At 48.1% G+C, this 18,582-nt stretch overlaps 1 protein-coding gene across 8 annotated transcripts in view; it reads left to right on the top strand.

Moving 5' to 3' along the window:
- The window catches only part of LOC146811006 (uncharacterized), a 1,023,327-nt gene that overhangs the window by 550,484 nt on the left and 454,261 nt on the right, over window positions 1-18,582 (top strand). For all 8 annotated transcript variants that reach the window (XR_014965769.1, XR_014965768.1, XM_085614480.1 and 5 more), the window contains one exon: window positions 16,954-17,073. Coding sequence is in view for 6 of the 8 variants with exons in the window: in XM_085614480.1 (XP_085470606.1) it covers window positions 16,954-17,073 (120 nt within the window). In the remaining 2 variants the exon portion in view is untranslated. The remainder of the gene's footprint in view (window positions 1-16,953; window positions 17,074-18,582) is intronic.

Below are 18,582 nucleotides of genomic sequence, written 5' to 3'. Positions count from 1 at the left end.
TACAACTACACATGACAACGTGAATAAAACCATCAACACAGGTGGAACAGACATTGTATTGAGAGATTTTGATTGCCATAATTTCCTCATCTGTGCTGACAGGAAGAGATTTTGGTTAGAGACAAAGGGAACAAATAACTCAAAAGATAAACTAAGAAAAAGGGAGAGAGACAGAAAAACGACAAAGCCAAAACCAAGTGACATGTCCTAAATTCTAACAAATCCTAATATCCGTCCAAGTGAGTCACCGGATGCAAAGTGAATGTATAGTCAACCATACCACAATTGTATAAACACAAAGCCACAGATCTCACCTCAAAGGACAATTTTAGATGAATAATGAGTCCACGTTCAAAGTCACAGATTTCTCAATATGAATAAATGAACTTCGTCCACATTCCTACCATGGAAAATTGTGTAAAATTATTCAAATATCTGAATTCAGATATGATATCGTTAGAAATATTACAAAAGAGTCACAAAACCATGTACATCGAGCTGATAAAGGAAAAAATCTTACCTGAGATAAAAGGCATGAAAGGATGTCTAGTTTTCAAGTAGCGTCCTTTCTAGAAGACACCCCACAATAAGGGTAGAGGATATACCCTTCAGTATCCTAGCAAAGGGACACATTACCCAATTGCTCATTTAGTGTCCGAAATGTTTAGAAACATGCACTATTATCACACGTAACTTGCAGAAATGACCAAGACCTTCAATAACTAAAATTGCAATTAATGCCTAGTGTATATATCTAAATCTCAAAGTCCAAAAGGCTATCCGTTATAGATGCTAGCCATTATGTAGAGCCATATAATAACATCGAAGTCTCGTAATCCCAAAGCGCATGTTGCCAAATGATGACCTCTTAATAAAATGTCATCATGCACATATGTTGCCAGATAAATAGGTGCTGCTCGATTTATCTCATCTTATCTCCTCACATGTGGCCAACACGAGTCGACCCGATAGTACCCCACAGAACCTAAAAATACATTCACAGTCCGGGAAACGGCCACTACAACGCAGCCGTTTCCACGCATAACCATAACCATGCATGCATTACAACGCATGCGCGGTTACAACGAAAAGCCTTTACCACGCATACCTTTTTAAAAAAAAGAAAATTTAAACTTTATGTTCGAGGCATATGAGCTGCAGATTACACACTTTTGCATAGATCACCATCTGGTGTTGGGCCCGGATGTTTGCAGTTTGTTTTTCCTCTTGGAAAGTCTTTGGAAGTCACGAGGACGGTGACTCCTCCCTTGGTTCGTATTGCGCATGGGCTTTGGCTCCATCCTCAGATTGTTTTTTTCCGCCATCGGGCTCGGATGTAATACTTCGCGCTCCGGCTCCGAACATCCCAGTTCGACGATCGAAGCAAAATCCTCGCTCTCCGCGGTATTGTTTAGATACTAATCTCCTCAATCACCTTCTTCTTCGACGCACTTTCGATTCCAGTCATCGACGGCGGCCTTCGGGCCTCTCCAGGCTCCGGTCCCGGCTGATGGAAAGGACTCCATTCAAGAAGTGCCATCGATGTGGGTCCAAATTCCCCCACACCGATCTTCATGAGGTGTGCAACATCTGCCTCTCCCCTGAACACGAGGCTTGAGACTGTCCCGCCTGCAAGTCTTTTAGATCTAAAAAGACTATTCGAGATCGAAGGGCCAGAAGGAAAATGGCGCACTCCTCGACCTCCGTTCCAGTCGACATCTTCGGGGACGACGTCGAACCTCCGGGACACCAGCACACCGAAGAGGACCTCATCAGTGCTTCCGAAGCTGACGACTCGGATGTGGAGAACATCACCCCGGCGCAGAGGGTCGTGAGTAAAATACCCTCTCCCACACCCGCGCCGACACCCAAAAAGGCTTCGGTCACGCCTTCGCCTTCGGGCCTAGGCAAGACCAAAGACACTGCTTCGAACACCCCACCTTCGGGCCCGGTGACGAAGCCAAGTAAGCCTTCGGGCGGCTCGGGCTCGAGCCAGCCTGCCAGCGGTGCCGAAAAACACCCTTTGGCACCGAAGAAAAGATCGGCCTCTACCTCGACACCGAGCTCCACACCAAAGCCCTTGGTGTCGAAACCCAGCCTCTCGGTGCCGACCAAACATCATAATGCTCCCGGCACCGTCGCTCCCGCACCGAGGCCTGTATTGGCACCGAAAAAAAAATCGGAGGTTCCCAAAAAGCACGGCACAGACAAGCCTAAGAAGCCGTCGGCCCCGAAAACGTCGGCGCCAACCGAACAACCAGTGTCCCAAGAACTTTTTACACCGGATCCTTTACAAAAGCCACTTACCAAGGATCCAAAAACTGGACATTTGGCACTGTCTTCTAAAAAGAGACATTTGGACAGACCACCTCCACCTCCAAAGAGGAAGGACTGTGCTACCTCCCCTTTCAGAGTGCCTTCCCCGCCTCCTCCACCTCCTCCACCCTCTCCACCTCCGCCCCCTCCACCTTCTCCACCCCTGCCTCATCTCTCTCCGACCCCGTCTCCAGACCATGATGATCAGGCGGACCCATACCACGACCCAGCAGATGTGCCACAAGACCCCACCCCTACAGGATCCCCAGACCCCTGGGATGATTATAATAATCCAGACATTCCAGATGTCCCACAAGATGACCTATATCCATCCAGGCCATCACCACCAGAAGACTCACTAGGTTTTCACTACCTACTTCAGAGGGCGGCACATTATCACAGGGTAGAGCTACACACTGACCCAGTAGAGGAAGATTTCCTCCTAGACACCTTTGATACAGCACATAGGTCTACTGCTATACTACCTATGCTCAAAGGGGTAATAAAACATGCTCCAGAGGTATTTAAAGACCCAGTCAGGGCTAGGGTCCTAAACCCACGGATAGAGAAAAAGTATAAAGCTGCCCCTACAGATCCTGCCTACATCAAAGGGCCAGCGCCACTGGATTCCCTAGTGGTATCCACCGCAAGAAAGAGATCAAATTCCCAGGCGTCAGGCGAAGCACCACCACCTGACAAGGAATCAAAGCTCCTGGACCCATCAGGAAAACGCAGTGCGTCACAGGCAGTTAACATATGGCGTATCGCCAACACTCAAGCGCTATTGGCCAGATACGACAGGGCACATTATGATGAGCTAGAAACCATCATGCACCATCTCCCAGAAAATTATAAAAATAGGGCCAATGAACTAATCCAAGAGGGTAAGACCATAACCAATACCTCTATACGCTGTGCCTTAGACGCAGCAGACACAGCTTCCAGGGCCATTAACACCAGTGTCCTACTCCGTCGACACGCTTGGCTGAGAGTGTCCGGCTTTAAACCCGAGGTACAAGCCTCTATATTAAACCACCCGTTCGATCAGGAACATTTATTCGGGCCAAAGATAGATGAGGTCCTCGAGAAGATGAAAAAAGATACAGATACGGCGAAATCTATGGGAGCCCTACAGTCACACCCTCCTAGACGCGCCTTTTGCCGCTCTTCCTTTCGTGGCACGGGCAGAGGCTACTCCTCAGATAGCGCATCCACGTCCTACAAATCCCCTCCTCAGTCCACCTTCACAAAAGGTTATCAAAGAGGCGGATATAGAGGAAATAACAATAAAGGCAGAGGCAAAACAAATACTGCCCGCTCTGCCACACCGCCTACCCAATGACTTCCCCCTGCTCCCCCCAGACCATCCCACTCCGGTCGGGGGCAGACTACAAAATTTCCTTCACGTCTGGGAGTCCATCACATCAGACCAGTGGGTGATCCAAATTATTCGTTCAGGGTACTGCCTAGAACTCACATCTACCCCCCCAACATTCCACCCAGGCAACGCCCAATGTCACAAGAACATTCTACGTTACTAAAGCAGGAGGTGATTTCCCTCATACAAAAACACGCAATAGAACAGGTCCCCCACAATCAGCAAAATGTAGGGGTCTACACCCTATATTTTCTAATTTCAAAGAGAGACGAGACTCTACGACCCATCTTAGATCTCCGACCTCTAAACACATACATACATTCGGACCATTTTCACATGGTAACACTTCAGCAGGTACTTCCGCTCCTCTCCCAGGACGACTTTCTCACCACACTGGACTTGAAAGACGCGTTCTTTCAGATTCCGGTACACCATGCCCACAGAAAGTACCTCAGATTCGTAGTGGACGGGCAACACACCAGTTCAAGGTGCTCCCATTCGGGGTCACAACAGCACCACGGGTATTCACCAAGTGCCTAGCGGTAGTGGCGGCACACCTCAGAAGACAGCACATTCACGTCTTCCCGTATCTGGACGACTGGCTGATAAATGTCGCGTCCTATAACCAATGTGTACACCACACTGCCACTACAATCCAGCTACTTCACCAACTAGGCTTCACGGTGAACCACCAAAAGTCCCAGCTAACGCCATCCCACATAAAGCAATACCTCGGTGCCACCATAGACACCTCAAAAGCCATTGCCTACCCCAATCCGGCAAGGATCGCAAGCATTCAAGCTTTGCGTCAAAAATTCATACTTCAACACTCCCTCCCAGCAAGAGTGTTTATGCAACTGATAGGGATGATGGCCTCTTGCATTTTTATAGTACCTCATGCAAGAATCCAGATGCGTCCACTCCAAGAGTGCTTAGCGCGCCAATGGAACCAGGCCCAGGGGCAACTGACAGATCTGGTGTTGGTAGACGGTCGCACCCATTGCTCTCTGCAGTGGTGGAACACCACAAATCTTTCCAGAGGTCGACCGTTCCTGGACCCGGTTCCACAAATAATCCTGACAACAGACGTGTTGGAGCCGGCCTCGTGGCGTGGTCCTGTTCCCCCTCGCCAAGCCGCACGAGGTCCCCTGCACCTCGGGGCTCCTCCATTTTGGATTGTACGTGACTCTACGCGCCAGCCTACGTGACCCCGCTCAACCCGGCCTCGGCCCTGGCAAGCCCCGACATCCAGGCACCAACAACTGGCCAGGGGGTACCACGTGAACACTTCCCCACTCCCGGCGGAGGGCAGTATCGATGGGACCCCCAACCGTCCTCCCACACCTAGGTACGATCGCCCCACAGCTCTCCTGGGCCTGGCGCCTCTCCCGCTGGGCGTCCGGCCTCTCCCAACCCGGCCTCTCCGCCCCCTCGGGCGCAAGTGTCCGGACATCAAAGGGCTCCAGACCTATATCTGGGGCGACCCTGCAACAGGACAGCAGTTGTATCCCGGAGTCGAGAGCCCTGCTGATTGAATCGCGGCCGACCCAACGGAGAAGAACTCTTGCTTGAGACTCTACCACGAGCCCTGCTGACTGCGTTGCGGCTCCACCTTATTGAGGTCACGAAGCCTCACGGAACATCGGAGCCCTGCTGACGCTGTCGCGGCCCAACCTCGCTGAAACCTCCCTCAGAGCCCTGCTGACGTCGTCGCGGCTCGAGCTGAACCAAGACACTGTAAGAGCCCTGCTGACCTGGTCGCGGCTCGAACTCTACGGACTGAACACCAGAGCCCTGCTGACGCCGTCGCGGCTCGACCCCTCCGAGATCCGGAGGCCCTCCAGCGTGGGGATAAGAACTGGGCCCCAGGTACCCTCGTACCAAGCTGCTGCTAAAGACTGTCCCGCTACCCCGTCCCTACCAAAGACTTTGAGACTCTGGTGGATCCCTCGATCCCCCCTTGTAAATATTGATAATCGTAACTTCATAAGTGCTGATAAAGAACTGCTCGTCTTGCTGAATCCCCTTGAGTCCTGTGTGGTGGTGTTACTGTGCTAGTACGTTATAGGAGAAGGACCTCCCCCCGGAGGCTTCTCAGCAGCGCTCGGCTACTTCGTGCCGTGTGGGGGCCCCTCTGGGTGGTCTCTCTGACCCCCCTCCCCGAGGCCCGCCTTCCAACAAGACGCATCGCTCTCCGGCTGGGGAGCTCATCTACTACACCTCACAGTGCAAGGCAAATGGACGCCGCAACAAAAGTTACTCCACATCAATCATCTGGAGCTACTGGCAATCTTTCTAGCCCTAAAATCCTTTCACACACAGATTTTAGGCAAGGCAGTCCTTATCCGCACGGACAACATGACCGCCATGTACTACATCCAGAAACAAGGCGGCACACACTCTCCACAGCTCTCTCAACTAGCACAGAGCATATGGAGATGGGCAATTCCACACAAAATCTTTCTCCTAGCCCAACATGTCCCAGGAGTCCAGAACACCATGGCAGATCTGCTCAGCAGACAGACGCTGCAGATCCACGAGTGGGAACTTCACCCACAAGTTCTTCACCCGTTCTTTCAAATGTGAGGACATCCACAAATATACCTATTCGCCACCCACGAAAACAAAAAATGCCCAAGCTTCGCCGCCAGATACCCACACCCATTGTCCAAAGGCAATGCGATATGGATGAACTGGTCAGGCAAATTTGCATACGCCTTTCCACCTCTCCCACTAATTGCATTAGTGGTGCGAAAGCTACAACAGCACTCCCTCACACTCATTCTAGTAGCTCCAACATGGGCCAGACAACCATGGTACACCACGTTGCTGGAACTCTCAGTAGTGCCACACCAAAAATTACACCTCTCACCATGCCTCCTAACCCAGAACCATGGAGAGATCAGACACCCGGACCCAGCTCAGCTCAACCTTGCGATCTGGCTCCTGAAATCCTAGAGTTAGGATATCTTAACCTTCCCCCCGACTGTATGAATGTTATCAGAGAAGCTAGACGTCCTACCACTAGAGCCTGCTACGCTGCCAAGTGGAAAAGATTTGTTGTTTACTGCCATAACAACACAATCAGCCCTCTAGACGCATCCATACAGCACATCATATGCTACTTACTACACCTACAAAGATGTAACCTAGCATATACATCCATTCGGCTACACCTCGCAGCAATTGCTGCTTACTTACAAAACAGACAGCACCTGTCACTTTTCAGAGTGCCTGCCATTAAAGCCTTTATGGAAGGCCTAAAACGAATAATTCCCCCCAGAGTGCCACCCTCACCTGTGTGGAACTTGAATATAGTGCTCACAAGGCTAATGGGACCACCTTTCGAACCCTTGCATAAATGCAAACTGCAATTCCTCACATGGAAAACAGCTTTCCTTGTAGCCATCACCTCCCTTAGGAGGGTCGGTGAAATACAAGCACTTACTATACAAGAACCTTTTCTCCAAATGCACCGAACAAGGTTCTCCTACGTACCAACCCAAAATTCCTACCCAAGGTCATCTCACCCTTTCATCTAAACCAATCGGTAGAACTACCGTTTTTTTTCTCGCAACCTCAAACTGTTGCAGAAAGGGCTCTACACACACTGGATGTTAAAAGAGTCTTGCTTTACTATATCCAGAGAACACAACCTTTCAGGAAGACAAAGCAGTTGTTTGTCTCTTTCTCCCCACCTCATAAAGGCAACCCCATCTCTAAATCAGGGATAGCTAGGTGGATTGTAAAATGCATACAGATTTGCTACCACAAAGCAAAACGCACTCTATCTGTTCCCCCTAAAGCTCACTCTACAAGAAAGATAGGGGCTTCTATGGCTTTTCTAGGGAACATCCCATTAGATGATATCTGCAAGGCAGCTACATGGTCAACACCGCACACTTTCACTAAACATTACTGTGTAGATGTGCAAACCAAGCAACAAGCTAGTGTGGGCCAGGCTGTACTAAAAACACTTTTTCAAACCACTGCAACAGATACCGGTGGTCGCCGGTAAGGTTGGGAACTGCTATATAGTCTATGCAAAAGTGTGTAATCTGCAGCTCATATGCCTCGAATGGAATATGCTACTTACCAGTATGCATCGGCGTGTAGAGCTGTAGAGCTGCAGATCTACACACGCCCACCCGCCTCCCCGGCTACCTGTATCTGTTCCGGTCTATCTTATTTAGATACAACACACATGGGTTTCTTCACTGTTATTACTACGCTCCATCTTTCCCTGTTGGCGAAAAACTATCTGAGGATGGAGCCAAAGCCCATGCGCAATACGAACCAAGGGAGGAGTCACCGACCTCGTGACTTCCAAAGACTTTCCAAGAGGAAAAACAAACTGCAAACATCCGGGCCCAACACCAGATGGCGATCTATGCAAAAGTGTGTAGATCTGCAGCTCTACATGCCAAGAACAGATGCATACTGGTAAGTAGCATATTCCTTTCAGTTTATATATTATAAACAATAACACACAACTAGCACTTGTAATCCCATATCAAGTGTGTAAAAGTGCACTGTTACCAGAGAACACACAAAACTCTGCAAGAAACCTAACCGCAACGAAGCCTCACTCCGCAGATCCGTTTCCTCACACTGCTCGAAAATAATCTGCAGCCAGTGTTGCCAGAATTTTAGACCCGTCCCAAGCCCAAAGCCGCTCAAATATAAGCCCAAAAAAAGGCCAATAAGACCAGTTTCAGCCCAAAAACCAGCCCAAATTAGCAAGTCTCCAATTATGCACAAATTGTCCTCGGAAACAATTTTAGCGACAAATATACATTCTATTCAATATACAGATGGTGGGAGGGTGTTAACTGGGCACCTGCCTTAATGCTATTAATTTTTAAGACCAGTTCTCACTGTGACTTCTAAGAGCCCCTGCAGCTCCACTCTGCCTATTGCTTAAAGATTCAGCACCCCCCCCTCCCCCCCCCCCCCCCCCCCCCCGAAATCAGCTCCAGTTCGAGCGGCAAACAGTGTGCGTCAGTACGCTCCTTGGCATCAGCAACGTGGTGAAGCACAGAGTGTCAGATCCATGCCAGGACAGTGGTAAACAGACGCACGCGGTGCTGCCAGCAGATGCGTGCGATGTTGGGTGGCCCCTGCACAACCATTTTCGAAGCTGGGCTGGCCTCCGAACAACCGATGTGGTCCGTTTTGGTTTGGGTGTTAAAACACTCTCTTTACCTACGTCAACTTACTGGCATCTATCAATATTCATCACTTCCTACAAATAGGGTGACCAACTGGCATGGGTGCAAATTCAGGACGGTGAGTGTAAAAATTCAGGACAAAGGGTCAAAATTCAGGACAAAAATTCAGGACGGGAGGTCAAAATTCAGGACAAAACTTCAGGACAAAAGGTACGTTTTACAGACACATCACAGGAGGTCGCGTAATAGTGTATAAGTAATTCCATCTATATCCAAACATATTCATCCATTTGAAAACGTACGTATCTTTCCATCCATCATTTCACTCATCCATCCCTCCATCCACACTTTCACTCATCCATTCATCCACCCTTTCACCCTATCCATCTGTACACTCATCCATCCACTCTTCCACCCAACCATCTACTCATCCATCCAGCCATTTATCCACTCACCCATCCAGCCATCCTTTCACTTACTCATCCATCCACCCAGTTACTCATCCTACCACCCAGTCCCCTTTTCAGGCATCCATTCATCCTCCCTTTCTCTCTTCATTGACCCTTTCACTTAGCCATCCTTCCTTTCTTCGATCCACCCATACTTCAACTCATCCACTCATGAATCCATCCATTGACCCTATCACTCATCCATCCTTTCACTCATCCATCCACCCATTCACTCACCGATCAGCCACCCTTTCACTCATCCATCCATCCTTTCGCTCATTATCCATCTATTCACCCTTTCATTCATCCATTCGCCCTTTCACTAATCCATCCAGCCATCCCTTCACTTACTCACTCGCCCACCTTTTCATCTTAATTATGAGCTGAGCCTTTGTCTGCAGAGTTGCAGACAGAAGAGGCCCATCAAGAATTTCGCCCTTGCTGTTTTCCTAAAGCAAGGGGTGGAGTGGGGGAGGGTTCACTATGCACCTGCACATAGACAATCTGAAAAAGTGGAAGTCATGAGTCATGCATGATGCACAGTGCCAGGCCATGAGGTGATTGTGACATGGTGTTTCCAGGGTTTTAAGCGGGATGAAAAAACTGGGGGTCTCTCCAAAAGGCGTGTCTGATGTAATTAATGGTGTTGCTTAAAACAAATAAGCTAAAAATCTGTGCTTAGCATTGTGTGTCGCCGGACTGGTATTTTGCCTCTTCTGTCACTTCATCCAGATATATATCACAACAAGTAACGTTACACCTACATCAAGCCAGAACTATTTGCTTTGTTAATGGTTGTTAGTTGCATGAAATAAAAATGCAGCAACCATGGCTTCCTTGAATATAATATTGAAACTGCACTTTTCTAAAATGATGAGATTGAAAGAACTCTAGGCCCTTCTTTTCAACTTGTTTCACCAGCTTCTTTGAATTAACTAGATTCTGTACCAGCATTGGCGTGTTTGCACATTCCTTTCATCTGCCCGTGGGCAAAGTGCAGCCAGTGGTCTTGAACTCTGTTCCTCAGTTGGTGCCCCGAACTTAAAGTTGGCGCCTCCTGCAGGACCACAGCGGTGCCGTGTGTGGGTGAGCCCGGCCGGTCTCTCGCTCGGCTGCCCCACAGCCTGTCTTTCCCTCCAGCGGGCGGGAGCCGCCGTCTGCTCCTTCAGTTGACAGGCAATCACGGCCTCTGACAGTGTCGCTGGGGTTTCCACGTTGCCTCGGAGAGGTCCAAATTACGGACGGTCTGTGAAATTTATGGACGGTTGGTCACCCTACCTACAAATGCACGCGCCCTTAATTCCCTGCCCCAATCTCCACTCTGTCTATTGCTTAAAGACTCAGCCCCCCCTCGAAATTTTTTCTTACACCCACCCCCCCCCCTGAAATTTTCGCCTCTGCCTCACTCTAACTCACCTGAGGTCGGGCGTCGAAGTCCGGACTAGGCAACTGTGGGCGCCGCCGGGCGGCCTGCTGCTGTGCTGCGTGACTCCAGGCTGTGCTGTTGACTGGTGGTGGGCTCACTGTCAATGGGCTGGCTAGCCTGCGCTGCGCAGAGAGCGCTGCCTGCGAGCACCGCCCCCCGCCGCCTGCTGACTGTGGCCTGGGTGACAAGTGGACCACAGTGGGCGGCAGCAGCAGTGACACCACGTGCGTCCGACTCCTCATGATGATGATGATGATGATGATCATGCGTCCACCGTTGAGCCGAGTGCTGCGGCTCAAGTAAGAGCTCACTCACGTCACTCAGTCCCAGCATTATATGAGAACCGCAGGGGCTGGCCAAAAAATGATACTCAGGGCCGTCATTGGTAGCGTTTTCGCGTGCTACTGGATTGACAGCCCTGGGGGACCCCCACATTGGCCCGCAGTGCCCGCCCACACAAGTTGACAGCAACAACAAAGCTAGGTGACCCCTCTGCGTGGTGCGAGCGGCGGTGCAGCACGCATGTGCAAAATAAGAGTGAGTGCACCTACGTAACAAGTTAGCGTTCTGTACAACATCACGTACGCCGTCATGGTCATGATGCATGCCTGCTGGCTGGCTGCTGCTCTAGGGTGGGCGGGGTCATTATGTGCGCACAGGCAGGCCCAGGATCGGACCTCCAATGAGTAGCAGTCTCTCAGCGCGCGCTGCACTCTCATTTGCCACTGACAGTGACTGCCACCACAACGCCACGGACTCCTCGTGGTCGGCGCCCACCCAGGCCAGTAAAATTGCGCACACCCTTTTAATTCTAGCCCAAAAAGTAGCCCCCGCCAGGCATGGGTTTTTCCCGCACAACTGGGTAAAAAGTCGCCCAATTGTGCGGGAAAAAACCCAATCTGGCAACACTGTCTGCAGCGAGGGGACTGCGGACATCCCTCTTATGGTTCCCGGACAGACCTTCTGCCAATAGCAATTGGGAAGAAACAGGAAGTACAATGCGGGAACCATGGGTGATATGAATGACAGCATGAAGCACAGGAGGTAATACACGAAATCAGCGGCGGCTTCTCCGTTAGGGGGGAGGAACGTTGCCCCACTAATTATTAAACCATTTAAACTTTAAAACTTTTAAATAAAGTACAAATTTAAAAGTTTGAAAGTTAAAATGGTATAAATAATGTAACCTGGGGCTCATGTCGTGCAGGGCCGGTGGCGTCACTCATGTCACAGTTACATGATGAGCCCAACGTAGCAATGGCCAATCAGTGTAATGGCTTATTGTTAAGCTATGCAGTGATTGGTCATTCTGTTGTTGCTGAGCAAATCGGACAGCCACCCTTCCTAGTCTGCACAAGTAGAGAGAGAGTGAGTGACTTAACACATAGTAAACATGTGTCCGGTTGCTGCAGCAGCATCATCGACATCCTGGGTCGGTCTCCATCCTCTCTTCTTCATAAACTTCATGTTAGTCATCCACCCCTACACTTTAAAACATTCGCCGACTCTCTGCCACACAAATAATCCAGTTTGAGATTGCTTGTGTAGCAAATATTGAGCGATTTACAAGCAGGGCCTTGCTTTTGTGTTGTCCTTAATTAAAAGGTATGACCCGGCCGGCACGCGCCTTAATATCTCAGAGTGTGGCTCTTCCTACCAGGACGTTTTCCTGCAGACTAAAAGAGTGAAAAGCAAAAGCTTTTCTGACCCCCCCTCTGTGGAATTCCCTTCCGATGGAAGTTTGCATTGAACCGACCTACCTAAGATTCAGAAATGATGAAGCCGAGGGGACCGGAGTCCAGAGAAGGGCGCGCATTCTGAAGAGCTCGTTTCTTATTCCTGCTCATCCCTTCTCGCGGCACCTCATTTCCTGAGTATCTGCACCTCTCTACCCCCTACTTACTGTGTATTAACAGTTTATTAGACACGCCACTTACTAGCATTGCTTAATTTGGAACATGAATAAATAATGTAACATGGCTGACAGGGCTGACGAACGGTGCAACAGTAAAGGAGTGAAACCTCTGCGTTCACATCATGTCATAATTTTAGCAGCCACTGCTTTTATTCTCCATGTAGCGGCACACTAGTTCCGTCACACGAAGAGCCTACAAACTTGAATCAATTCATCACAACGACGGAGCCAAATTCAAACAGCTGAAGTGCCCATAAAGAGAGGCCAGAAAGCAGGGGGGCAGGAAAGTGGGAAAATGGAAGGATACATAAGAAAGGGAGCACAAGTGATTTGAGGAGCAGGGAGAGGCGGAAGAAAGGAAAAGGGAAAAGGGAAGGACACGTTCACAAAAAAAAAGAAGCAGAGAAAGGAGAGAGAGAATATGGTAAGCTAGAGCGAGAAGGGATATATCTCATGAGTAATAGACAGGGAGAATACTGATAAGTAACAGAAAGGGGTAGAGGAAAGGAGGCCGAGGAGACAGAAAAACGAGACGAGATGCATACGTGACTGCTCCCATACATGCCATTAGACCCAACAGCAGGGAGACTTCCTCTTATTGAAGCGAAAAACTGCTTCATTTTGGCTGTTTCACGCCTGAATATATTTAGGTGTGAGAGATGAGTGCATGAAGCACACTAGGAGTCCGAGTCATGATCCCTTGAGCAGTGAAATGTCTGCGTGCTCGCTGTTCTCTGTGGCGCCAGAGCTAATGAAAGGGGTGCCTCGTGGTACCAAACCTGCAGGACCTCTTTGCGGCTGAGCTTGTCTGACTGCCCTTTTTAGGTCGAGCCTAGACAGCGCATGCACTGTCGCAAGACCTGTAGTAAATACAATATCGAGGGTAATTTCTCCTGCCGCTTGCCATTTGTTAACTGGGGCATTGCTCTTGTTAGCTGGCTTATTGTTGCCTGTCGATGCGATACATCACTTCCCTAACTACAGTTTTCGTCCGCTCTCGTGGTTCATGTGTCTCCGAGGGGAACTTTCTTCTATGATTTTTCCAGCCCGACATGCTGATTTGCAGCATGTCACACTCACTTGCATACATAATTAGCACGGAGCTCACCACGAGCGCCACGCTGTTAATCATACATAATCAGCACGCCGCTCCTCATGGGTTCATTTCAAAGTCGACCCCGCAGCACCCTCCGGCCCTGGGCACCTGCTTTTACAATTCTATGGCCATACAATCAACACGCCCACAGCCTCCTCCCGCTGTGCTTTAATACAAGTGCATTTTTACATTGACCGAATATATGGAAGCATTCAAGCGGCTGACGGATGCAGTGTAACTAAAACATTTTTAATTTGTCTTACACAAGGTGCTATAGCTTTAATACGGCGCACTCTCGCCTTTCTTTTGTTGTGCACTTGGCAGGCAAACATTGTTTTTTTTACTTGAAATTGACAACACAGGTGCTGTTCTGTGTAGCCCAAATGTGCCTCCCCATTACTTGGGCCACAGCACTAATTATTTGCTGTAACTCCCGCTGGCTTTCGCCGTTGCTCTTGTCACTGCTTGTTTTCCCCTGTATCGGGCCAACCCTCATCCTCCCTTACGCCATACCCCGATGCTTCCCCCAGCAACTGTCTTCGCCTCTTTCACCTAGTACCCCAGCCATGAAGGAGAAGGAAGGAAGGATCCGCCATTGTGAACATCCCCTTGGCTCGGAAATCAGTCCCCATTATTATAACTGTAGAAGGCTGCAAAACGTGTGTGTTTATTTAATTAGCGCTTGTGTTTTCAGCTGATCCTCGTTAATTGCTTTAAGCCAACGAGGATCATCTGAAAATCCAACCGCTTGCAGCTTGTTTTCAGCCTATACTCACCCCGCCCCTCCAGTCCCTCTATCCACCGTCGCTGCTTGCTGCAACCGGGGAGATCTGCTGTGTGTCACTAGTGCATGTGTTTTCTTTTTACACAGCCAGTCTCTTCCCGACCACTGCGCTTTGTGTCATGAAGCCGTTTCATAAAGCCGTGAAGCGGGCGCTGTGTTCATAAAATAAAGGGGCACGCCCACTTCCTCCGACCTTAAAAAGGCTGTTCCTGGTCAGTTTCCATGCCCATTAGTGCTGTCCCCCGCACCCAACAGCTTCCTGTGCTTCATGTTTGAAGCCATGAAGTGGCGCAGTGTTCATAAAAGAAAGGCGCACGGCCGCTTCCTCCAACCTTAGCTTTGGTGCCCATCACAGCCGTGTCCCCACCGACAACTTCCTGAAGCAAACTATAGGGAGTTCTAACTAGTGCAGTGACTTCAATGTAGTGTGACGCACCAATAGCACCACACTATACCATGCAACTCAAGAGGCTGAAATATGTGCTCGTCTAGTTAATATTATATGTTGTTTAAACAAAAGAGGCATACAGTGGTATATCTTCAAAATACTTGTGATCTCTCAACACTACTGGGAATGGGACAGGCGAAGGGGAAGGGCACCAGGCAACCCGGTAGGGCTGAGGCTGTTCAGAAGAACTTAATCACGTGTGTTTAGCCTCTGCTCTGCCACATTGTCCAAAGTCGTTCTCTTGCACATGTACAAGTGAGTACAAAGTCTCGTGCAAGGACACTTATCAGAAAGGAGAACTTGCTCAAGCTGTTTTAAAGTTACAGAGGCAACATCAACAGGTAAACAGGGTATTCTTTTCTGGGTTTGAAATTTGTAAAAATCTAAATAGGGATAAAAATACACCAAAAGCACAAATGCTTTACACTTGTCTATCGGCAGACCACCAGTTGATTCTCTGTTTGCTTGAAGTTCAAAAGTGTGACCCCATTCACCTCAGTGGACATTCAACGCGTTTTATTGTAACTTGTTTTTTTAGTATGATAATAAAGCCTGCACTGTGACTTTAGGACTTTCTTGATGCTTTCTCCCACTGCCAGGATGTGTAAGGTTTGATCGCATGTGTGCGAGTTTGAGTTATTGGCGTTGAAATGACGATGCCTTTTATTTATGTTTTAATTTGTAAAACATAAATAAAAGGCTTTGTCATAAATGCGAGAACTATTGCGTTGCAAATGCTCGTTATTATTATTATTATTATTATTATTATTATTATGTGTAATTTAAATAAACTCTTTTCTTTTGTAGTGTGTGTTTTTTTTTCTATTGACTCAGTAGAAAACACACTTCACTACAAAAGAAAACAGAGTTTATTTCAATTACACTTAATATTGACGGTTATTTGTGTGGAGTTTGACTGTGCCCCTCGGCTTGCACACATGTATTTATAACACCCCCAGCTCTTGTCGATAGCGCTGAGCGTGCAAGAGGGGAAAGTGCCTTCGTATTTAAATGCAGGGCACCTTTCGTCGGTACCTAAAAAGAGCGGTCTATGCCCCGGGCACTAGCCCTTCACATGTCCGTACTAATCCATGAGAGGGGCGCATAGATGATAATATGATGTGAATGTGACAAGCCAACCCCCGTGTCTCATGAGCTGTTCTCACACACCCGACTCAAATATATATCTCCATTTAAAAAAAATCTTCCCAGAATCTTGAACAACAAAGACTCAAAGTCACGCTTTTGCGTCCAATGTTGCACATTTTTTTTTAAAAGCACATTAAAATGCAGCCTTTATTTAGTACTCAGGAGTCTGTGTGCGTGGTTTATATAGGGTGTAGTGTTCATGAATCTCTGCAGTGTTCGTGTGTACATGCGCACGCGCGCAGCCTGATGTGAAGCAGCCTACGCACAGTAGAGAGGTGCGTCAGGGTACAGTAAAGCACTGGCACTTGTGAGCTCAGATGATGGCAGGAAGCTGTTCATAGAATCAGTGCCCTCATAGATAAGAGGAGTGTCAGAATGAAGTACAATGATGCAGGTGCACTCGCGAGTACAATTTCTGGAGTGAGCGGTGCATGAGCGGTGCCCTCAACTATATGACTAGGTTTGAAATAGGACTGATAGCGTGGGGTACTTGCAACAGAGTATGCATCCACCAATATGCAGCGATGAGTAGTCCTCACATGAATAGCTTGACAGAAAAGTGATGCCTGAGGGCCTTGAGCCGGGCAAAATACTTTGAATTTAAATAACACAGCCATATAGAGCTCACAGTCATATCAAAGTGCAAGTTGTCTTAAACCCATTTAAATAAAGAAAACACATGGTGCTTGACACAGTCAGGTAAAGGCAAAAGCTTGTAGAGTAAACACCACTGCTTGTTATAATTTAGTGTTACAGTGAAACGTAATGACGTCTATGTGTTTGGTTGACGCAACAAAATGTTGTTATATTTTGCTTTTCAGGAAGAGATCCAGGCATACTGGGCCAAAATGAAGAAGCTTTGGTGGGAGGAAGAGGCAGCTCTATATGATGTTCCCTGCTGCTCTTGGTCTCCTCCACCTTGGAAAAAAAGACCAGTTAAGGTAAGGAAACTGATGCTATATTTTTTAACGTTGTAGTGACGGGCTATGTAAGTTATCTACATGGTGGGTGGAGTCTACATGCACATCAGTATGAATTTGAGGCATATAGCTGTGTAATCAATATTAAAGATAGATTTGAATGTTGAGCGCTCGATTAAAGACAATTAATTTGCTCAGGTATAATAACGGCTGGTGTAAACTTTCTGCTCCCAATGTTTGACTTTCTGTTTTCCTTTTTTTAATTTGAAACATTCAACCGTCATTGGATGGAATGTAATAAAAGCCTTTTACACAAAGGTTGGTTGGCTTACAGGATGTACTTCAACAAATGTTCTGTTCTGCTTCCCCTGCTTGCTGTTTGTTGGTGAAATTCCTTGGCCAAAAAATGGAGTAACAGACTTGAAGCATTTGTTAGGTAAAGTAAAGAAGCATGCACACACAAAAATCTGTATGGAAAACCTGACGAGACTGGGAATGTTGGGAGCCACACCAATTGCAGCCCACATATGCGATGTATACCGCAAAACAATAAAGAAACACAATGAAGCAGTTGATAGGAATAGACACATACTTTCAAAAATAATTTATTGCATTTGTTTCTGTGGTGCTTTTGAACTGGCATTATGAGGGCATGATGAATCTCAGTGTTCCTCAAATCCTGGTACATTCAGAGGCCTTGTGGATTTAATAGCAAGCATAGAGCGTGAAATTGAAACACATCTAACAAGTGCTACAGTCTTCAAGGGCACCTCTAAAATAATACAAAATGAACAGCTTGAATGCATGCTAAAGATTGTAAAAAGCAATATCATACAAGAGTTGAAAAACACCAACTTTGTTATAGAAAAAGGAAGGTGCACCAAGAATAAAGTCTGTTTTCTCCAAGTATTTCCAAAATGTCTATTTATTGTAGTCAATCGTAAAACTTGGACATCAGCCAACGCGTTTCGTTCCACTGAGGGAACTTCAACATGACTGAAAACATATATATAAAACATCATGTAAATCACAACATCCATATTTACAAAACACACTGCCGCTCGTGAGGGAGAACTGACCCGTTTCGCTGCCTGCATCTGGGAGCCTCGCTGTGCAACATTTCATCTGTCCTTGAGTGCTGGGAGCCCCGTTGGGCATCGCTGATTGTGGGGGGTGCTGCTGTGCAGGAGGACGGGACTGCGAGGCCCAGCAGGCTGTGCGTGTTCCAGCCAGCACACCTGCCGCCTCTTCCCGTGTCTCCGCCCCCTCTATCCACGGACTGCATAAGACCAGAGGATACCACGCGATTGCGGGACGCGTTTGCGGGACATCACCCGGGACAAAGCCCGGACTAAGGGCGGACCCTCTGAGACCCTCCGAGACACGAGGAGACCGGACTGGGGGAACTCCCTATTTGTAACATCTACCAACCGTGAGTCCTCAGTTCGACACTGTTAGTATTAACATGGCTGATATTGTAGCTAACAATTCCCCTGTTAAATATGGTGCCTCAACCAAAGGAACATTGGT

Source organism: Triturus cristatus, chromosome 7 (assembly GCF_964204655.1).
Source record: "Triturus cristatus chromosome 7, aTriCri1.1, whole genome shotgun sequence".
Lineage (NCBI taxonomy): Eukaryota > Metazoa > Chordata > Amphibia > Caudata > Salamandridae > Triturus > Triturus cristatus.
Note: the sequence above shows the minus strand (reverse complement) of the source record. Positions and strands in the feature narration are given on the sequence as shown.